The following is a 23,634-nucleotide window of genomic DNA, read 5'->3' on the forward strand; positions in this document are numbered from 1 at the left end:
TTCCCCTTTTTTTCCTTTCCCCTTTTCCCCCCTGTGGTTTTTTCCCCCCTTTTTTCCCCCCCTTCCCCTTTCCCCCCCCCTGGTTTCCCTTTTTTTTCCCTTTTCCCTTTTTCCCCCCCCCCTTTCCTTTTTTCCCCCCCTTTTTTTCCCCCCCCCCCTTTTCCCCCCCCTTTTTTTCTTTTTCCCCCCTTTTTTTTTTTTGTTTTTTTTTTTCTCCTTTTTTCCCCCCCTTCCCCTTTTTGTGTCCTTTTTCCCCCTTTTTTTTCTTTCTTTCCCTTCTTTTTTTTCTTTTCCCCCCCTCCCTTTGGCCCCCCCCCCTTTTTTTTGCTTTTCCCCCCCCTTTCTCCCCTCCCCTTTTTTCCCTTTCCCCCTTTTTTTTCCCCTTTTTGTTTTTTTTCCCCCTTGTTTCCCTTTCCTCCCTTTTTTCCCCCTTTCCCCCCCCCCGGGCCCCCTCTCTTCCCTTGTTTTTTTTTTGGTTCCTTCCCCCCCCCTTCCCTGTGTTTCCTCCTTCCTTTTCTTCCCCCTTTTTTTCCCCCCCCCTTTTTTTTCCCCCCCCCCCTCTTTTTTCCCCTTTTGGTTTTTTTCCCCTGTTTCTTCTTTTTTTTTCCCCCCCCTTTTTTCCCCCCCCCCCTTTTTTTTTTTTTCCCCTGTTCCTTTTCCCCCTTTCTCCCTTTCTTTTCCTTTTTTCCCCCCCCCCTTTTTTTTTTTTTTTCTCCCCTTTTCTCCTTTCCCCTCCCTTTTCTTTCTCCTCCTTTTTTTTTCTTTTCCCCCCTTTTTTCCCCCTTTTTTTTTTTGGGGCTTTTTCCCCCCCCCTTTTTCTTCTTTCCCCGGGGTTTTCCTTTCCCTTTCCTTTCCCTCCCCTCCCCTTTTTTTTTTTTTTTCCCCCTTTTTGTTTTTCTCCCCCCCCCTTGGGTTTCTTCCCCCCCTTTTCCCCCTCCCGGGGGTTTTTTTTTCCCCCTTTTTCTTTCCCCCCTTCCCTTTTTTTTTTTTTCCTCCCCCTCCCTGTGTTTTCTCTCCTCTCCCCAGTGGGGGTTTTTTTTTTCCTCTCCCCCTTCCCTTGCCCCCCCCCCCTTTTTCTCCCTCTCCCAGTGTGTGCTGCCTCTCTCTCTCTCTCTCCCAGTGTGTGCTGCCTCTCTCTCCTCTCCAGTGTGTGCTGCTTCTCTCCCAGTGTGTGCCTCTCTCTCCCTCTCTCTCTCCCAGGGAGTGTGTGTGCTGCTATCTCTCTCCCTCTCCCAGTGTGTGTGCCTATCTCCCAGTGTGTCTCCCCTCTCTCTCCCAGTGTGTGCTGCCTCTCTCTCTCCCAGTGTGTGCGCCTCTCTCTCTCTCCCAGTGTGCTCCTCTCTCCTCTCCCAGTGTGTGTACGCTTTCTCTCTCTCTCCCAGTGTGTATGCCTCCCTCTCCCAGTGTGTGCTGCCTCTCTCTCCCAGTGTAAAAGCGCTCTCTCTCTCCCTCTCCCAGTGTGTGCTGCCTCTCTCTCTCCCCAGTGTGTGCTCTCTCTCCTCTCCTCCCAGTGTGTAAGCGCTCTCTCCTGCCTCTCTCCCTCTCCCAGTGTAAAGCGCTCGTAAGGCATGCTTCTCTCTCTCTCTCTCCCAGTGTGTGCTGCCTCTCTCCCTCTCCCCAGTGTGCCTCTCCCTCCCAGTGTGTAAGGCTCTCTCCCAGTGTGTGTGCTTCTCTCCCTCTCTCCTCTCCCAGTGTGTGTAAGCCTCTCTCTCCTCTCCCAGTGTGTGCTGCCTCTCCTCTCCCAGTGTGTATGCCTCTCTCTCTCTCCCCCAGTATGTGCCTCCTGTGTGTGTGCTGCCTCTCTCTCTCTCTCTCTCTCCCCCAGTGTGTAAGTGCTCTCTTCTCGCCTCTCCTAGTGTAAGGCTTCTCTCGCCCCTCTCCCCAGTAGCGCCTCTCGCCCTCTCTCCCAGTGTGTGCGTCTCTCTCTCTCCCTCTCTCTCTCCCAGTGTGTGCGTCTCCCAGTGTGTGCGTCTCTCTCTCTCTCTCTCTCTCTCTCTCTCCGTGTGTGCGTCTCTCTCTCTCTCTCTCTCCCAGTGTGTGCGTCTCTCTCTCTCTCCCAGTGTGTGCTGCCTCTCCCAGTGTGCCTCTCTCCCAGTGTGTGCGTCTCTCTCCCCTTGTGTGTCTCTCTCCCAGTGTGTGCGTCTCTCTCTCTCTCCCAGTGTGTGCGTCTCTCTCTCTCTCTCCCAGTGTGTGCGTCTCTCTCTCTCTCTCCCAGTGTGTGCGTCTCTCTCTCTCTCTCTCTCTCTCTCTCCCAGTGTGTGCGTCTCTCTCTCTCTCTCCCAGTGTGTGCGTCTCCCAGTGTGTGCGTCTCTCTCTCTCCCAGTGTGTGCGTCTCTCTCTCTCTCCCAGTGTGTGTGTGTCTCTCTCCCAGACTGTCTGTGCGTCTCTCTCTCCCAGACTGTCTGTGCGTCTCTCTCTCCCAGACTGTCTGTGCGTCTCTCTCTCCCAGTGTAAAAGGCTCTCTCTCTCTCCCAGTGTGTGCGGCTCTCTCTCTCCCTCTCTCCCAGTGTGTGCTGCTCCTCTCTCTCTCCCTCTCTCTCGCTGAGTGTGTGCCTCTCTCTCTCGCTGAGTGTGTGCCTCTCTCTCTCCCAGTGGCTCTCTCTCTCTCTCTCTCTCTCCCAGTGTGTGCTGCCTCTCTCCCAGTGTGTGCCTCTCTCTCTCTCTCTCCCAGCTCTCTCCCTCTCCCCAGTGTGCCTCTCCTCTCCCAGTGTGTGTGCTGCCTCTCTCTCGCTGAGTGTGTGCCTCTCTCTCTCCTCCCAGTGTGTGCTGCTCTCGCTGTGTGTGCGCCTCTCTCTCGCTCGCTGAGTGTGTGCGCCTCTCTCTCGCTCGCTGAGTGTGTGCGCCTCTCTCTCCCAGTATGTGCGTCTCCCAGTGTGTGCGTCTCTCTCTCTCTCTCTCCCAGTGTGTGCGTCTCTCTCTCCCAGTGTGTGCGTCTCTCTCTCTCTCTCTCTCTCTCCCAGTGTGTGCGTCTCTCTCTCTCTCCCTCTCCCAGTGTGTGCGTCTCTCTCTCTCTCCCTCTCTCTCCCAGTGTGTGCGTCTCTCTCTCTCTCCCAGTGTGTGCGTCTCTCTCTCTCTCTCTCCCAGTGTGTGCGTCTCTCTCTCTCTCTCTCTCTCCCAGTGTGTGCGTCTCTCTCTCTCTCTCTCGCAGAGTGTGTGCCTCTCTCTCTCTCGCAGAGTGTGTGCCTCTCTCTCTCTCGCAGAGTGTGTGCCTCTCTCTCTCTCGCTGAGTGCCTCTCTCGCTGAGTGTGCGCCTCTCTCGCTGTGTGTGCGCCTCTCTCTCTCCCAGTGTGTGCGTCTCTCTCTCCCAGTGTGTGCGTCTCTCTCTCCCAGTGTGTGCGTCTCTCTCTCCCAGTGTGTGCGTCTCTCTCTCCCAGTGTGTGCGTCTCTCTCTCTCTCTCTCCCAGTGTGTGCGTCTCTCTCTCTCTCTCCCAGTGTGTCTGTGTGTGTGTGTCTGTAGGTCTCACAGAGGAAATATAAAGTACTTGCCAGTCTTTAGTGCTGCTAGTGAATAACATTATAAACTATCATGGAAATCAGAAATAATAAGAATCAAAACTGTGAGAAAAATCTATGACAGACCGGTATGGACATATATTGAGAAGGGGGGCAAGTACTTTGGCTGTGGTCCTTACAGTGAAGATAAGTAATTTTTTCTGTATTCATCTTTGTATGCTCAGTTTGAGATTAAGAGAAACTAGGAACTTATGAATAACAGGGGTTAATGCTGACTAATGGAAACAGAAAAGTCAAGCAGAGAGTCTAAAGGAGTGAATGTCCAGACAATGTTTGCATGAAGGGCCAAGTGAAAAGCATGGAAGCACAAACTCAGTGGTTCTTCCAGCAGATGTTGGCAGAAACCAAACCTATCAAGATCGGCAAGAGGCCATGAGGATGACCTTGGCCTTCTGTAGGTTGACTTTCCAGATGACACTCATAGGAGGTGCTTTAACAAAGTATTAAAGGGTGTGCACACTTATGCAACCAACTTATTGTACGTTATTTTTTATATCCCCCCCCCCCCAACAGATTTGTTTTTCAATTGAATTGTACATGTTATAGGTCACATTAAAGGTGTGAAAAGTTCTGAAATGATTTATTGTGGTCTCATTTTTTATATCACAAAAACCTGGCATTTTAACAGGGATGTGTACACTTTTTATATCCACTGTATTTTGCACACTTTAGAATATTAGTCTATATCCACATGTCTGTTTAAATGGATTTCTTTGCAAACAGGCAGGCAAACATCCCCAGTGGTAAAGATGGAAAACATCCGACAGCAGAGTTATGAATTTTGCCTTTTAAGAGCAGAATAGCAAACCATTTACTGCAGCCACTCAACCCCTTTTTTATTTTTTTTTTTGGGGGGGGTGCATCCCTATGAATAGTAAATGGTCATTTCAAGAACTTCTAATTATTCATTCATACTGGTTTGAATTCACAGCTGTTCACTCATTATTTTGTTCTACTGTTAGCTATTGTGGGAGTGCAGACAGAAAACTCACTCTGCTGTGCTGCTGAATGTAGAATTAATATAAACAAGTAAGGAAGTGTGGGGGGGGGGGTTATCCTCCTACACACACACTGATGCCTGGGTGTTTGTCACTCACAGGAGTATGCCTTTGGCAGTGGAGTGGACCAAAATACCAAGAAAAAAAAAAAAAAAAAAAAAAACAAACACTCTTCACAGTTACCAAAGGACAGGACTGACCCCAGGACCCTGAAGCGGAGAGGCAGATTTTACCATTGTACTGCTGAGTTGAGAAGTTCAAGACGACATGCATTTCTTTTACTGTAGTTAGAGTAATTAGATTTTGTAGCCCCCCCTCAAGTAAGTAGGCATGAAGCCTTAAATACAAAAAAATACTTTAAGTGTGCGTATTTACAGTAAAACTGTTCTACACTGATATCTTTTATCCTAGTTGTAAAATAAAACAAAGAAAAAGATCAGAAAATAAAATATTCATAAGGCCTATGTATCTCTCAACATATGCACCTGACCATAACTCTCACTAAATTTAGAAGACATGTTTGAGCATGGAAAACCTGCACTTGTAAAGTTTAACAAGTCATAAAGTAGACTGCAGTCTGAGAAAAGGTGCGAAGAGAGGAAAAAAATGATTCTGAAAGTGGCTTTTATAAGAAACACCATGCAGACTCGGCATGTCTTCTGTGTCCATGTCTAGTTATTCCATGTGCAGCATTTCCCCTTCCACACTCCAAAGAACTACTATAGGTGAATTGGTGATGTTATAAAATGTTAACAAGCACATGTAGAGGGTGTTAGTATACATGCACATCCTGCAATGATGGAAAGGTGTTCTGATAAACACCGTTTTGCCTTTTGGCTGCCAGGCGAGGACGACGACAGCAGGTAGAAATACATCCAAAAACATTGAATCAAGTATAACACTTTCCTACTACCGCTACTCTGAATGTTTAAGCAAACTTACCTGGCTGGAATTAGCTCACCTACAAAGGCTCACATGTTACAATATTACCCCAGCACTATCCAAAACAGTGATCCATATACCCACTGACAACTCTTCAGACCAAAAACAGACTTCATGCATTGTGTCTACGCAGAAAAGCTTTATCTTACAAGAAAAGTTGCCACTGAACTGACCAAGCCTCACCTAACTACAGACTGGTACTGCAACTGTGGGGCTGCAGGACCCAAATATTTTTGCCCCTCAGCCTCCTCCATGCACACACCTTCTATACGGAAGCTCCATACCTCATTTTCTCTCACCCCCCCCACTCCATTTCTCACCTTCACCAATTCAGTAACCTACCTGTACTCAAACTCATTCACCTCCTATTTCCTTACAATCACCATCCATTACTTTGTTATTATCTGAGTCCTAGCAATTCCAAAATCATTCTCACCCTACTTACTTTTCTGTCATCCCCCTTTATCCTATTTGTACCCTTCCCGTGTCATTCTTTCTTTACAGTCTACTGGATATTACATTATTTAATCCAAGATTTGTTTGCCTTGCTCTTTAGCAAAGCAGATCTCTAACCATTAGCTACCATACATTAATATGGATACTGTATTCTTAATTCCACTTTCAGTAGTTTTCACTAAGTATATTTTCCCTTGCATTTGCCAAAAAGAACACCAAGTTTATTGTTCTTACACGTATTACTCTTTGCACTTGCGAGTTCCACATAAATATTAAAAAGATGCAATTCTTTCAGTTTGTCATATATCACATATTTGTCGCGGAGTAAATATTGTAAATAAGACTTCCACAACTGTTGCTTACTTTGACAGATGTACCAGCATTCCCCACTATCAGAATGCTTCCTGTACACTACTGTAAGCATGAGTTTCTTGTCTGCAAAATGCACGCTGTGCAAATGTTCGGCTTGAAATTTTTCTGTGGTTTCCACTGTAAATGGGCACTACTCAACGGAACTTCCCAGTCAAAAAAGTAAATAACGCTTAATTATAATGTAAACATGATCAAAACACATACATACATTTCAAGGCTTACACATAACAAGCATAAAGACACCCAAGGGATAAGCTGAGGGCAAAGCAGTGAGCCAATATTCCGTGGACATTTGCACTTCTCTTTTACTTACCTGGGTTCAGTCTTCCCTTATGAATTTGCTCCAAGTAATGATTTAACTCTTGGGCATCCTTACGTGGCACCTTATCGATGGTCAAAGTGACATCTTTCAGGTTATCCTTCAGGTTAAGCATCAAACGGCTCTGCTGCCCACTTGGTCGGAGAAGTATTTTAGTAATGTTCTTGTTCAGCTGAAAGGAAAAGAAAGAGAAACAGCTGAGCTGCCGACACATTCTCAGGTCCTCTAAAAGAAAAGTAAAACTAAAGTAAAACTTCTCAAAGCAGCAGTCTGAAATTAGAAGCAACACCTACATGGCAACAATATATGGTAAACAAGGTTAACACAAGACCCAAACCACATACAGGACAGCTGATCATAGACTGAAGTCCAAACACGCTTCTACTCTGAGTGGGGGAGCTTCTCTCATCTCCTAAGTGAAGTGCTATAATCCAAACTAAATAACTGTGTAAAAACTTACCAAAACCTTAGATGTCTTTCTCTTCCATGTTGCAGTATTCATAACAGTAGGGAGTTGCTGCCTGCAGTGCCACCGTCCAGCCAATATACCAAAGTCTGTTCCACAAGGGTGTGTGTGACGTCCCTTACCAGGGCCATAAACCGACATTTGGTATAAAAGGAACATCTGCATGCACCCTCATCAGAATATTCTGCCACAGTGAACGGACTCCTGTTTGCCAGTTCTGTAAGCAGAAAGCATTTCTTCAGACCGGTTATGATTCCGTTCAAGACCAGACGACCACATCTACGACAGATGCAGATACGTGCCCTCTTGTTTTTTTTTCCTTGTTTTTTGATTACAGTTTATACTTGCATGTCAGCTAGAAAGGGGAAGTGTGCTTGTGGGAGACCAATTCCTCAGGATACGCATGAGAAGTGCATATTTTGCTTAGGCAAGGCCCACGACCACACACACTGCCCCATTTGCAAACCTTTTGTCCCCAAAAAGTACAGTTGTGTACACTTACCATGAATGCAGATGTTAGAGTATATTCACTGCTGCAGTCATTACATTTGGGGTAATCCTGCTGGCAGGTTACCCTCAGCCGGCCTGAATCCCAAAGTCTTGGGTCCTGCGTCGGCTGCTGTCGCTCCTTCCCTGACGTCAGGTCGTCAGGGGTATAAAAGAAGCAGCCGATGCCATTTTCTTCTTGCCCCAGATGTCAGGTGCCCCCCAAAAGGGTTGCCAAAATTTAGATATGTATAATTACATGCACCGATATAACATTTACCTTCATCTACAAGCAAATATACCACATAGGTTCCATCAGAAGAAAGAGGGGGATGGTGGGTGGGTAACCTGGACTGTGAATACACTCGAACATCTACATTTATGGTAAGTTTACACAACTGTACTATGTTCTTAGGGTTTCACTATTGCAGTCATTACATTTGGGTAGAGTCCCAAAGCTAAGGTTGGGAGGCTGGAGCTAAACATTATTAGAAGCGGCTATGAGGCCCTGCAGAACTGCAGTGGCAAAGCTTGCCCTGGATTTAGAGTAGAATGGCAGATGATAGTGCTTTGTAAAGGTGTGCACTGAACTCCAAGTAGCAGCCTCTAAAATGTCCTTGGTAAGTACGCTCCTGAGAAAGGCTGCTTAAGTGGCTGCAGCTCTGGTTGAGTGTGGCCTAATGCCCTTAGGTACTGGCTTGCCATGGTGTACATAGCAGAAATGAATGCAGTGGCCTATCCACTTTGAAATAGTCTGCTTTGAGATAGCCTTTCCTTGTGATCCTGCAGCATACATCACTAGCAATTGCTGTGTCTTTCTGAAAACTTTGGCTCTGTCCAAGTAGAATCTAAGTTGTCTGTGTACGTCCAAAGAATTCTCTCCCCCTTGTTCTGTGGATTTGGATAAAAGGTTGGCAGGTGAATAGTTTGGTTGAGACACACACTGGACATCACCTTAGGCATAAATGTTGGGTTTGTCCTCAGAGACACTATCCGGATAAAAAATAATAAAAGGTTCCACAGCCATTAGTGCCTGTAGCGCTGAAACTCGTCTTGCAGAAGTTATTGCTAGGAGCAGAGCTGTTTTCCAAGATAAAAACTTTATATCAGCAGTAGCAGCTGGCTCAAAAGGAGGCAGGGTGAGTTTTTCCAAGACATAGTTGAGGTCCCATGCAGGCATTGGTGATCTCCTTGGAGGTCTTAAATTTTTGGCTCCTCTGAGGTACTGCTTTAATAAGGGATGAGAAAAGATTGGTGGCTCTATATTGTAATGAGCTGAAATGGCAGAGGCATGAATTTTAATAGATGAAAAGTATAGGCCTTTGTCCAGCATCTCAGTTCAGTATTGCAAAATCTGAGGAATATTTGGCACAGCTGTATCAGTTCCTTGTGCCTGGTTCCAAGCACAGAATCTATCCATTTTCCAGCATAAGATTTTCTAGTACTATGCCTTCTGGCTTCCAAAATGACATCCATCACAGCTTTACTGAGGTGCGTTTTGTAAGACTACATTATTTGCCATGCTGTCAGGTTTAAAGTTTTGAGTTGGCTGTGCAGGATCTGACTGTTTTGCTGGGACAGTAGATGAGGTATCTGAGGGTAAGGTCCAAGCTGGGCATTGAGACAAGCTCCTTAATATTGGATACCAGTACTGGCGGGACCAGTCTGGGGCAATCGGCATCATCTTTGGCTTCTCCTGTCTGACCTTTAGGAGTACCTTGGGGAGGAGAGGCAGAAGGGGAAATGCATACACCGATAGGTTTTCCAGCTGAAAGATGGGGCATCCACTTTTCATGCTGGTCTGTGATAAATCCTTGTGCAGAATCTTTTTAGTTGGTAGTTGTGAGGGGAGGCAAATAGATCCATGTCCAGGCATCCCCATTTCCTTATGCTGAAGACTTGTGGATCCAGGTGCCACTCGTGAGGATCCATGAGGTTTCTGCTTAGGTCGTCTGCCAGAGTAATTTTCCCTTCCTGGACAGAATTGTGCCTGCAGATGTACTTGGTAAGTAAATGCTGTGTCCCACAAAGTCATGGCTAGTCTGCAAAGGGGGTAAGAATGTGTCCCCCCCCCTGCTTGTTTATACACCACATGACCATGGTGTTGTCTGTCTATCAGTAGTTGTCCTGGATGAAGTAGGTCTTTGAGGGCTGTTAAGTCATTTTGAACTGCTAGCATCTCTTTCGGATTGATATGTAGATGCATTTGGTTTGAGGTCCATGTGCCCTGAATGCATCTTCCTGCCATGTGGGCCCCCCAGGCATAATCTGATGCATCCATTGTTAGTGTCTGCCTGGCTGGGGGTAATGTGAATGGCTGTCCCTTGTTTTGGTGACAAGCCTTTGCCCACCATCGAAACTCCTGTTGCAGGCAGGGATCGAGAATAATCATAGTTTCCAGGCTGTGGCAATGTTGAGTCCAAACACTTTAGGTACCAGTGAAGTTTCCTCATATGCAGTTAGGTACCACTGAAGTTTCCTCATATGCAGTCTTGCATATGGAATTAGTAGGGTGCAGGATGCCATGAAGCCCAAAGCCTGCAAAATTTTTCTTGCAGATAACTGGGCCTTTGTTGCCAACATTTTGAAATAGGTAGTCAGTTGCCTTTGTCTGGCGTGAGATAAGCCATCGGGGCAGTTGTATTTAAGCTTGCACCCAGGAATATTATCTCTTGACAGGGTACTAGTTTTGATTTCTTTTCGTTGACTGTGTACCCTAGGCATGTTAGAAGTTTTTCACAAATGCCAGATGCTGTAGAAGAATGTCCTTGTTCTCTGCTTGAATTAGACAGTCGTCCAAGTAAGGATATATTTGTATTCCTCTGTCTGCAGAATGCAATTACCGGTGCCAGGCATTTTGTAAAGACCTCGGGAGCAGTAGATAAGCCAAAGGGCAGTGCAGAGAAGTGGTAATGCATTGAGCCAGCCTTGAATCTGAGGTATCTTCTGCATATTTGTCTGATTCGGACATGCAGGTATGCCTCTTTTAGGTCTAAAGTCACAAGCCAAGCGTTCTTGCCCAGCACGGGCAGAAGCTGCTGCAAAGTCAACATCTTGAATTTTGGTACATCCAGGAATGTGTTCAAAATAGATAGGTCCAGCATTGGCCTCCAGGCCTTGTCCTTTCTGGGTACCATGAACAGTACAGTAAAATCCTTGCCCCTGCTCTTGCTCTGGTACTTGTTGAATGGCCCCCATGTCCATGAGGGATGAGACTTGTTTTTGTGCCTCTGCCCATTGATTTTTTGGCAGATCTGGGCAGCCGTTTGCCTTTGGCAGGGTATGGAAATGGAACGTGTAGCCTTGTGACACAATATTTAGGACCCACTTGTCCTGGGTTATAATGTGCTAATTTGAGAAAAAAGTGCTAATTTTCCCCCTAAGGGTACTGCCAGGAGCCAAGTGCTTGGTGCAGGCAGGGGGAAGTCATTGGGACCGTTTCCTGTATGGCTGTGATTTGTCTTCTCCAACTTTGGAGGTAGAAGTCCCCCATTGCTTTGAGCGGTATGAACCTTGCGCCTGGGGGTCTGCCTCTAGGGAGTCTGGGTCTGCCCCTTTGAGGTCTGTGACACAGGAAAGGACCAATTCTTTGTTGGCCAATGTCTACTAAACCTAGGTGGCTGTACTTGTAAAAATAATCTTTGACCATTTGCATAGATTTAGCTTTGTCCTCCATTTTCTTTAACACCTCTTCTGCCTTAACACCAAACAAAGTATCATGGTCTTTCCAGGCTTGATAGTTGTTGCTGAAGCACCTACCAAGGGAGAAAACTCAGAGAAGAAAGGAGCCACTTTTGAGATTAAGTATTTTCTTCTGATTTATTTCTTAGAAAAACTGCATTGCTGCCTACTTTTCGGCATTTTCTTGCTTGCAAAAATTGATATCTGTGTTAAAAACAGTATTTAGAACATACCTAGAGCCTGTTTATTGCATTTTTTGTGTTGCACTTAATTTAAAATATTTTATTCTTAAAATTGCATTTTACCTGCCTCTGACTTAGCACACACGTGTTGGGGTCATTTATTGCACTGTTCTGACTAGTTTGCTACTTGTGTGTCTCTGCTATCCTTAAACAAAAACAAAAAAAATCTTGCTATTTTCCCACTCTGTATAATTTAAAAAAAGGTTCAGTTACAGAGTTGCTGTTGTAAGTTTCTTGGAGGCCAGTGCTTACTTGGGCTAAAGGGAAGTCTCTGTGTTCACCAGTGGCAATGGTTAACACTGAGCAGCCTGCCTGTCCCTGTAGGAGTGGTTACTGCCTAGAAACTGCAGTTTTATTGGCCATTTTGGGTCAATTCCAAACTCCTTGATCTCCCTCTCTTAAAACCCTGCAACTCTCTTTTTGTGCGGTCTTGTCCACAGAGCAGCACTGGGCAGCGCCAGTTAGCTGGGGTATACTATTCCAGGCTCCACAAAGTCTGCGCTGCAAATTTTTCCTTAGAACTAGGCAAGCCTCAACTCAAGTGCTTCAGATAAACTGCTCTTATTGCAGCACTTGCATAACCCAAATCAGCACTTGTCTAAATCTCCTAGACAGCACTATTATTTTCCAAATCTCTTAGACAGCACTATTATAATACAGCATAAGACCCTCGATTGTCCGCAAGACAAGTGAAATTTACTTTTCCAAGCATGTCCAGAGGTCAGCTTCAGGTGTACTCTCCAATTCATCTGGTGGAATTGGGCATCCTAAGGCAATGTCACAACTGCCTCATGTATACAGACAACCCACTCCTCTTCCCTCTAGACACAAACACCTGTGAGAGATGCAAATACACAGCCAGACTGGAGGCTTAGCATTCTCAACCCATGACTGTAAGACAGTCAAGAGGAGAAGAGACACACTAGCAACACATCACCAGTCACACATGGATCTACAAAACAAGCACTGGCAAAACGTACACAAATACACAAACATATTCGGAGGCACTAGGTACCAATCTGAAAAAGAAACGGTGCCCTCTAAAGCAGACAAGCAAGCAACCTGCACCTCCAAACACAAGCCAGAAAACACATAATTCACCTCAGCAGTGTGCCTCACGACAGCCCCCACGGCAAAACACCATACCCAACACGCTAGTAATAGGAGTCTCTATAGTAAGGCACACAGATGTTCCACTCACCAGGCTGAACAAGGAGAAGGTTACCGTCAGCTGCCTGTTGGGTGCTAGGATCCGCCACATAACACAGGCACTTGGGTCACTCCAGAACAAGTACAAGTATGACGCTGTCATTGTACATGTTGGTGTGAATGATCTAAGACGTACCTCCCTGGACTATATGAAAAGAGACATTGAGGAGCTCTCTGATCATGTAGCCCAAGCTGGTATGACCCTGACCTTAAGTAGCACACTACCTTCACCTAGAATGATACCACAATACAAAGACAAAATTATCAATTTCAACAATTGGCAAAGTTTCTGGTGTCATTCTAAGGGGATCCAGTGTCTGTCTGCCTGGGATGACATGATAGAAAAGCCTTGCCGTTTCGCCAGAGATGGTTTGCACCGGTCCCCCTAGGCTTTCAAATACTGGTCAAGGCTCTTGCCGCCCCATAGCGCCTTTTTTAGGCAAGGCTCAAAGGACAAACCAATCACCGTAACCAGCACAGGTAACCAAAAACTAAGGGTAATGCTACTCAACGCCAGAAGTCTCAACCTCAAAATGCACGCACTCGAGGCACTCCTCAGTATGGAGAAAATCAATGTTTTTGCAGTGATGGAAACCTGGTTCAAGGCTCTAGAGAGCACCCCAGCACTACCAGGTTACAATTCATATCATACATTCCGGCCTCAGTTACCGGATCACAGTACAATGGGCGGATGTGTATCCATATTCATCAAGGATACCCACATCTCCAGGTTAGTGGCGCAGCATGATGCCCCAGAGATCATCCATGCGCAACTATCAGCAAGCAAAACCACATCTCAAGTCGTAGCCTGTTCTAGATCACCCACCATGTCCCAAGATTCTCACTCGGCATTCCTTGAGGCATTGGAAAATATAAAGGTCCTACCCAACACCATAATTTTGGGTGATTTCAACTACCCTGGTATAGACTGGGCGAACTGCCAAAGTTCTAACTCCTATGCCCAGCGGTTCAGAGAATTTATGAATTCAAATGCCCTTGAACAACTGGTATGTTCTCCCACTAGAGGGGACAACATATTGGATTTAGTCATCACAAATATGGGCGCCCATTGTACCGCACCCGTTATCACTCCGTCTCTGGTCAGATCAGACCACAAACCAGATAACCCTAGACATCCTCACCCCCCCACCTCCTCCAGTCAAACAAACCATCGTAAAAAACCTTTCCAAAACAAACTTCAAACTACTTGCGTCAGAAGTGGAAAGCTTCACTATCCCCTTGCAGAAGGATAATGATATCCAGGATGCAGAATCCTACACCAAGGCACTTTACATAAATCTTCAGGATTGCATGGACCGTGCTATCCCAAATAAAACCAAGACTCCTTCCTCAAGCAAGAAGAAACCAGTCTGGTGGACCCCGGCCATAAGCAAACTATACAATAAAAGGAGGAGACATAAAAAAAAGGCAAAATCTCAAGTAGAAAAATCATCCCTGATCAGCTTTAGTAAGAAATTGAGGACCTTTATCAAGTCAACTAAAGCCAATTTCGAAAAGAAAGTTGCCAAGGATAACCATAAGGCCTTCTATGGTTACGTCAAAAACCTAAATGGCAATGCTCGGATCTGTTCTGAGCTAGTACAAAATGGAACAAAATACACTGACCTTGCCAACATCTTGGCTGACAGGTTCAGTGCAAATTTCTGCCCCTCACCACCTACAGGGCCTATTACTATTCCAGGGGATTGTGCAACTCCAATTATTACTGATATGTTGGTTAATAAAGCTCTATTCTAAAGCTAAAAACACTGCCTCCATGGGACCAGATGGTGTCCCAGACTGTGTCATACACGAGCTCCAAAATTAATTAACCCCGCATCTGAATACCCTGTTCAGTCTCAGCCTCTCGGCAGGATATGTGCCCATAGAATGGCACACAGCAACTGTGGTTCCGCTGCTCAAGGGTGGGCCCACAACCGACCCTGGGAACTACTGACCAATAAGCCTGACCAGTCTGATCTGTAAGGCAATGGAGCGAATCATTATGGAACTCATAAATGGAGAGATTGGGAAAGTACAGTTTTGTACCTACCATAAATGTAGATGTCCGAACTGGATAGCATCTGCAGTCATAACAAGTGGGTTGTCCTGTCGTCAGGCAGCCCTGCAGTCGGCCGGATTCCAAAGTCCAGGTCCGGCTTCGGCTGATGTCGCACTTCACCCGACGTCATCTCTGTTGGTCTTCGGGTATATAAGCATCAGCCGACGCCATTTTCCTCAGTGTTTCTTGCCCCAGATGCCAGTAGCCCTCTTGCAGGCTAAAATTTGGATAGATGCCAATGTTTCCAAATAGATAGAGGTAAACACAACAATAAGCATATATGTACATACATACAAACAAATACACCATAAAAGACTCCCCCCCCCCCAACAGCTAGCTATTAGGAGGGTAAACACCCTAGGAGTACCACAGAGGGAAGGAGGGAGGTAATCCTGACTGCAGATGCTATCCAGTTCGGACATCTACATTTATGGTAGGTACAAAACTGTACTATGTCCTTCATGGATGCATCTGCAGTCATAACAAGTGGGTAGAATACCATAGACAACTAGGGAGGAGGATAAAAGTAGATTATGGTGTGTTTAGGATCCCTTGCAGTACAGCAGTGGCAAACCCTGCTCGGGATCTGGAATATAGAGGCAAATTATAATGCTTGGCAAATGTATGCACGGAGGTCCAAGTAGCCGCCTCAATAATGTCTTTGGTTGCCACTCCTCGTGAAGAAGGCTGTGGTAGTGGCTGTTGCCCTTGTAGAATGAGGTCTTATGTTCTGTGGAATTGGTTTTCCATGGAAGGAGTAACAGTATCGTATGCAATTTCCTATCCATTTGGAGATTGTCTGTTTGGAAATAGCTTTTCCTTCCCTTCCTGTTGCATAGGCTACAAAAGTTGGTCAGTCTTTCTGCTATTTTTGTTCTGTCCAAGTAGTAGCGTAGCTGTCTATGTACATCCAAGGTATGCAGTATTCTTTCCCCTCTGTTTTGTGGGTTGGGAAAGAAGGTAGGTAGGTGGATTGCCTGGTTTAAAGACACTCTGGATACCACCTTGGGCATAAATGTAGGATTAGTCCTCATGGACACTCTATCTTGGTGGAAGATTAGGAAGGGTTGCACTGCCATTAAGGCCTGAAGTTCTGAAACCCTCCTTGCTGAAGTAATTGCTAGTAGGAAAGCAGTTTTCCATGACAGGTGTTGTAGGTCTGCTGTTGCTGCTGGTTCAAAGGGTGATAGTGTCAACTTTTCGAGCACAAAGTTTAAATCCCAAGCTGGTAATGGTGGTTTCCTTGGAGGTTTTACATTCTTGATTCCTCTGAGGAACTGCCTGAGCAAAGGGTGCAAAAAACAGGTGGATCAAAGCTGTATTCTGCTGAAATAGCTGATGCATGTATCTTGATGGAGGAGTAGGACAGGCCTGAATGAAGAAGTTCGCCAGATACTCCAGAATGTTAGGCATATCTATGTTTGACACATCTTTTCCTCTTTCCGTACTCCAAATGACAAACCTTTTCCATTTTCCAGCATAGTTCCTTCTTGTTGAAGGTCTGCGCTTCAAGAATAATGTCTTTAACTCTTTGTGAAAGTTCTGGATTAGCTGCTGCTATGTGATGTTCCATGCAGTCAATTGCAGCGTTTTTAGGTTTGGATGTATGATGCTGTAGTTGTTCTGAGTTAACATCAAAGGCATCAGGGGTATTGGCCACATATTGTTCCGAGACATGCTCTTCAGTAGTGGGTACCAGTGTTGTCTTGGCCAGTTTGGAGCTATCAGGATTATCTTTGGACGTTCTTCCTTGATTTTTAGTAGTACCTTGTGTATCAAAGGAAGAGGTGGGAATGCATATGCTGTTAGGCCTTTCCAGTTGAAGGAGAGTGAGTCCACTTTCCATGCTAGTGGGTGGAATGTCCTTGTGCAGAATTTTTTGAGCTGGTGATTGAGCGGTGATGCGAATAGGTCTATCTGTGGCATTCCCCATTTCTTTGAGATGGTCTTGAAGATGTCCGGGTGCAGTTTCCATTCGTGGGCATCCGAAGTGGTTCTGCTTAATATGTCTGCTAGAGTATTGTCTTTCCCCGGTACAAATATCGCCTGTAACTGAATGTTGTAGCTGAGTGCCAGGGTCCACAGCTCCAAGGTCATTCTGCATAGGGGGTATGAATGAGTGCCTCCCTGTTTGTTGATGTACCACATGACTGTGGTGTTGTCTGTCCTTATCATCAACTGGCCCTCTTTGAGAAATGGTTTGAACTTTTGGATTGCCAGTTTTACTGCCAGCATTTCTTTTAGATTGATGTGCAGGTGAAGTTGATCCTGTGTCCACAATCCTTGCACGCATTTGTCCAGCATGTGGGCCCCCATCCTAGGTCTGAAGCGCCTGTTGTGATGGTCTGGCTTGGTTGACATCTGCGAAAGGGTAGGCCTGGGTTTGACTGGCATGCCTGAGCCCACCATAGGAACTCCTGTTTTAAGCATGGAATTAGTGGGATTTCTGTTTCTAGACTGTGTCTGTGTTGGGACCATAAATTCTTTAGGTACCACTGTAGTTTCCTCATATGTAGTCTGGCAAATGGGACCAAGATTATGCATGATGCCATGAAGCCCAAGGCCTGCAGAACTTTTCTTGCTGTTAACTTGTTCAGTTTTGTTAGTGCCAAGAAGTAAAGAGGAAGTTCTTTTGTTTTTCTGTAGTCAGGAATGCCATTTGTTGTACTGTGTCCAATTCCGCCCAAGAATGTCCTTTTTTGGGATGGTATCAGCCTTGACTTTTGTAAATTGACTGTGTATCCCAGTCCTTGTAGCAAGTAAATGACCCTTTGTAAATCCGTTGTCAGCTTGCTTTTGTTGTCCCCTTGTAGCAGGCAGTCGCCCAGGTATGGGTAAATTTGAATTCCCTGTAGTCTGCAATGGGCGATTACTGATGCCAGGCATTTTGGGAATACTCTGGGCAGTAGATAAGCCAAAGGGCAATGCTGAGAATTGATAGTGCTCTGATCCTGCAAGAAATCTGAGGTATCTTCTGCAGATTGGTCGAATGGGGACGTGCAGGTATGCCTCCTTGAGATCTAGAGTTACCAGCCAAGACTCCTTGCCTAGCATGGGAAGAAGTTGCTGTAGGGTCAGCATTTTGAATTTTGGGACAATGATGTATGTATTTAAGGTGGACAGGTCGAGAATTGGTCTCCAACTTTTTCCTTTCTTGGAACTAGGAATAGTCTGGAATAGAACCCTTTCCTTGTTCTGCTGTTGGCACTCTTTCCACAGCTCTCATGTTTGCTAACTCCATTATCTGGCGTAGAGCCTCTGTTTTTGATTTGGAGGTAGATTTGGCATTCCTCTTTGACTGGTAAAGTGTGGAAGTGAAACCGTAACCTTGATCTATGGTTTGTAAAATCCACTTGTCTTTTGTTATGTAGTGCCAGTTCTTTGAAAATAAGGTTAACTTTCCGCCTAGAGGAGCTGCTATTTGTTCCCTGGTAGGCGGATTTAGGATTAAGTCACTGTGGTTGTGCTGATGTAGTGGCAGTGGCTGTGTCTGTGCCTCTGTTGTTACCTTGCCACTGTCATCCTCTGTAGGCACCTCCTCTGGATTGGTTTCTGCCTCTGGAACGTCTATTCCTGCCCCTTTGAAATTTTGTGGAGTCAGGAAAGGACCAATTTTGGCAGGCCAGTTCCTGCTAAACCTTGGGGTTGAACCTGCAAGAAATCTTTAACAGTTTGAACAGATTTTGCCTTCTCTTCCATTTTCTTCATAACCTGCTGAGCAGGTGTACCAAACAAACTTGTCTTGTCCATAGGAGCATCTAGCAACTTAGCTTTAACATGATCCGTAAAGCTTGTTCCTTGAGCCATGCATGCCTTCTTATCACTGTGCCTGTCATGGCTGATCTAAATGAAGCCTCCAGTGCATCATAGCCACATTTTAAGGAATGGTTGCTAACCTGTTGTATGTTATTTACCATCTCTAATACATATTTCTTATCAAGAGATTCATCAGTGGTTAGTTTTTAGTTAACTGATCAAGCATAAACTCTTGGTATTGTATCATGTGAAACTGACAGTTTAAAGCTCTAGCTGAGAGAGTAGCTGAAGTGTAGACCTTTTACCCCATCTGTCTAATGTCCTTGCTTCCCTTTCACAAGGAATACGGTTTTTAGCTATGGTCGCGGCTACTGCCTTGGGACCCTGGGTTATAGTTTCTGGGTCTGCAAGTGGGGCCTTGTAAAGGTGGTGATGAGTATCTGGCACCCTGTAAAATCTGTCTGGTTTGGCAGGGGCAGGGGGTAAAGAATCTGGAGCGGAGCAAACATCATTGAAAGCATCATCCACCACAGAGAGAACAGGAGGTATAGCTAAGGGCCTGTGCTGTGGGAGGTGCAGAAAGGTCCTAAGTCTTTTTCTGGAGTCTGAAAAATCCTGTTGCTGCCATTGGAACTGTTCTCGCATGGCATGCAAGGTTTCCCCAAAGGAGAATTCTTCTGGTGGGGAAGCAGCTGGAATGGATTCTTCAGCATCAGAATCTTCAAAATTGGAGAAGGGAGCCTCTGGCTGGTCAGTTATGTCTGATTCATCAGCAGAATCATCAGAAGACACTGGCTCAGGGGCTCTGCCCTAGGTCTCTTCTCTGGGGCTGAGAGGCCCTGTCTGGGTGAGATTGAGATCCTCTAATTAAAGAAATTAAATCTTCTGCCAAAGAAAGCATTTGAGAGCTAGAAGAGGGCCTGGATGTGTGGGGTTTAACAGGCACTGTTTTAGTAGTTTTGGCTGCTTTAGCCCTGGCGAAGGCCTTAATGGACATGGCTGCTGGAGGCCTAGCAGCACCACGTGCTGGGGTAGAGACATCCAAGGGATGGTGTCTGATAAGTCAACCACCGTAGTGGGTAAAAGTTCTGAGGTCGATTCAAGAGTTGTAGCAGGGGCCTCAGTTGTAAGAATAGGTTCAGCTGTACTTTGATCAGTTTTCTTGGTTTCGCCGAAACCGAGACACTCGCTGTTTGCTTTACCGTGGTTTCGCCGAAACCGCGGACCGCGAGTGTCGGTCTTTATCTTTGCGCTTTTAGTAGATTGGGTAGTCGAAGGATCCGACGGCATAATGTACGCAAAATCAGAACCGCAAAACTGTTCTGCAAACTCCGACCGACGCCTAAGCGTTCCGGTTGAAAGAGGCACAGGCCGAACAGGCTGCTACGCCGTGGGCTGGGCCTAAACAAGGCAGACAGTAAGAGTGGAAATCTTTATGAGGTATTTGTTTCCCACAGGTTAAACAATTGTTAACTTTTTCTGACATCGGCTGAGGCAAGAAAGTGTCCCCAACGGGGTACTTAGCTTTAGAAGTCTTCGAAGTAGTATTCGGTAGAAGTAATCTCTGGATCCGACCGACCAGCACTTGCGAACAGCTTCTGCTTCGGGCGCCACGCGGCAAGAAAGACTGAGGAAAATGGCGTCGGCTGATGCTTATATACCCGAAGACCAACAGAGATGACGTCGGGTGAAGTGCGACATCAGCCGAAGCCGGACCCGGACTTTGGAATCCGGCCGACTGCAGGGCTGCCTGACGACAGGACAACCCACTTGTTATGACTGCAGATGCATCCATGAAGGACATCCTACAAACACTTGACCCCACACAGTTCGGCTTCAAGGGCAGATCATGCCTCCTGAACCTGGTGGACTTTGAGACAGTTACTCAGGCTATAGATAAGGGAAAGGAGGTACACTCTGCTTACCTAGACCTTGCTAAAGCATATGACACCATTCCCCATTCTAGTATTATTGATAAACTAACCAACCTGGGCATAAACCTTTACGTCACAAGATGGATCACAAACTGGCTCTCAGACAGATCCCACAAAGTAAGAGTAGCGGGATCTATGTCCAAATCCAGACAAGTAACAAGTGGTGTGCCCCAGGGCTCTGCCCTGGGGGCCCCTCCTGTTTGGCATATATTTTTCAGAAGTACAGGCAAGTACTGAAGGGCTGTGGCTGACCAAGTTTGCAGACGACTGCAAACTGGGTGCTACAATAGAGTCTCCGGCCGATATGGATATCCTCCAGAAGGGCCTTAACGAGACTGATGCATGGTGTCAAAGCCATGGTCTCAAGCTTAATGCTAAAAAATGCATAGTAATCCCCTTTGAAAAAAACAGAGTACCCGCGAACTACCACATAGGAGGTAACCCCCTGAAATCTGAAGTAGTAATAAGGGATCTAGGAACCCAAGTAGATAGCTTTCCTTTGATAACCATGTTGCCATGGTGGTTAGAAAATCCTTCGATTTGACCCATCTGATCACGAAAGGGTTTGCATCAAGATCCAAGGATGTAGTGCTGCCCCTCTACTCTTCCCTCATTAGACCCATTATTGAGTACAATGCACCAAATGGAATGTACCTGGCTAGGCATCTCCAGCAGCTGGAGAGACCACAGAGGTACCTCACTAAGAGGATTACTGGCCTCAAACAGTTGCCCTATGCAGCACGATTGAAAGAACTAAGGCTGTTCTCTGTTGCATACCGCCTTCTCAGAAGCAATCTCTGTCTAACATACAGAGCCATGTCCAACCCAGAACTGTTGAACATGCTCCATCTTAGCAAAACCAAATACACTCGAGCTACACGCTCTAGGGATATAAACCTCAGCACAACAATGAATAGAACATGCTAGAGGGATACATTCCCTTCGCAAAGACTTCCCTTGCTATGGAACAAGGTCCCGATCTACATAAGACAGAGCCCCTCACTATCACTCTTCAAGAGGAAACTTGACGAGTGGATGGATAACAAAGTTCACACCAGGGACCATACTAACAGCTCTACTAGAAAAGGGCCAAGGGTACTAGCGGCTAAATCAAAGGCCTAGGGAGCTAACCAAAGGGGCGGTGAATACCGCACAACGTGGCTGGGCTAATACATGTCTTTTGGCAGATAGCCCAGTATCTACCTATGAACCTATGCTGTAAAGGTGCATCTAATAATTTAACTTTATCATCAGGCAGATTTTGTTCCTTTAACCAAGCATGCCTCCTAATTACAGAGCCTGTAACTGCGGCCCAGCAGGAGGCCCCTAAAGAATCAAAACCACATTGCAAAGTATGCTTTCCAACTTGTTCAGCTGCATACAATAAATCCTGCATTTCCTTGTTTTCTACACATTCAGAGTTTAACAACATTTTTTGTTTCAGCAATTCCATGACATGTTGCTGATATTTGAGCATATGAAACTGAGTTTAAAGCCCTTATAGCCAAGGTAGCAGATGTGTAAACCTTTTTTTCCCCCATCTATCCAGTACCCTAGAATCTGTATCAGAGGGGGTAGGGTTTTTTTTTTTTTTTTTTTTTTTTTTTTTTTTAAAGAGGAAGCCTTAACTCCTTTGGGACCCTGAGAAATAGTTTCTGGGTCTGCAGCTGGGTTTTTAAAAAGGAATTTATGACAGTCAGGAACCCTGCAATATCTGTCAGGCGTAACAGGAGCTGGAGGTAAGGAGTCAGGGGTAAGACTAGACTCCGAAAACACATCTACAATGTCTCACAGGTGGGATGGCTAGTGGCTTGTGTTGAGGTAGTAAAAAGAAATCCCTATGCCTCTTTTTAGATTCTGAAAAATCTTGGCTCTCCCAGTGGAAATGCTCCCAAGAATAGTCCTCTGGAGGAGAAGCTGAATGTATAGATTCTTCAGCATCAGAATCCTCAGAGGAGGGAAAAGAATATTCCTGATCAGAAGAGGAATCAGAAGAAATGGAAACCTGATCTGAAGATTCATAGTCAGTCTCTTGCCTAGGCCTCTTATCAGGAGGGGGATGGGAACCCTTGATCAAGGTAATCAAGTCTTCGGGCATTTTGAACACTGTTTTTTGGGCATAGAGGCCTGACCACGTGGCTCTTGAGTTTGTTTCTTTGCTATGGAAGGTGCTTCAGTCTTTGCCTCTCTGAAGCTGAAGTTGGTTTGATGTAAAGATGTTTAGGTCTGAATACACCCTCAGAAGCCGGTGCCTGCTCAGCGGCTCCGGACCCATCTGAAGGGATAATATCCAAGGCTCCAATAACTTGAGTTTCCAGCGACATGGCCGATCCACGTGGAGTCTGTAGCGGCCTGCGACTCTAAAGTAGCGGGCGTCAGGGGCTGCGAAAGCGCCTCACTGAGGACCGGCGACTGGCTTAGGAGAAGCTTAATCGTTGGTTTTGGGCCTCGGTTGTCTCTTTCCTTTGCGTTTTTTGTGAAGTCCGGTAGTCGGATGGCTATCCAATGACATTTCTGGATAATTAAACTGGCATCCAAAATAGTTTAAAGCAAAATCATACCGACGGTTAATAGTGCGCTGGTTAAATCTAGCACAAAACAGACAACCAGAAACGTTGTGATCAGGGCCTAGGCAAGGAATACAGTAAGAATGAAAATCCTTATGAGGTATTTGCTTCCCACAAGAAATACAATTATTAAATTTTTCTGACATCGGTCTGGAACAAGAAAAAAAAGTTTCCCCAACGGGGTACTTAGCTTTATTGAAGACTTAGGATCTGAAACTCGGAACACAAAAATATCAGGAGTCGTCGGCCGACCGGCACTTGCAAACTGCTTCTGCTTCGGGCACCGCGTGGCAAGAAAGACTGAAGAAAATGGCATCGGCTGCTTCTTTTATACCCCTGACTACCTGACATCAGGGAAGGGGCGACAGCAGCCGACACAGGACCCAAGACTTTGGAATTCAGGCCGGCTGAGGGCAACCTGCAAGCGGGATTACCCCAAATGTAATGACTGCAACAGTGAAACACGAAGAACATCTCTTCACAGCCACCTAGCAGCACTGAAGTTAGATTTAGAGAATCAAAGGCTATGCAGTTTAGCGCTCGGTATGGAAGGAGGGGTAGGCCTGCCCGCCGAGGAAGGCGGCTAAGAAAATTAGGCCAGAATCCCAAGCTGCTCCTCAGATGTCCGAGC

The 23,634-nt window shown here is 45.9% G+C and overlaps 1 protein-coding gene across 1 annotated transcript in view; it reads right to left on the reverse strand.

Annotated features, from left to right (window-relative positions):
- USP37 (ubiquitin specific peptidase 37) overlaps nt 1-23,634 on the reverse strand; it is a gene marked incomplete in the record, with an annotated part of 1,580,672 nt that overhangs the window by 1,422,694 nt on the left and 134,344 nt on the right. The window contains 1 exon segment of the mRNA XM_044075237.1: nt 6,595-6,772. Within this exon segment, the coding sequence (XP_043931172.1) occupies nt 6,595-6,772 (178 nt within the window).

The sequence above is a fragment of the Protopterus annectens genome, chromosome 6.part0, assembly GCF_019279795.1.
Source record: "Protopterus annectens isolate FY-2018-M chromosome 6.part0, PAN1.0, whole genome shotgun sequence".
Classification (NCBI taxonomy): domain Eukaryota; kingdom Metazoa; phylum Chordata; order Ceratodontiformes; family Protopteridae; genus Protopterus; species Protopterus annectens.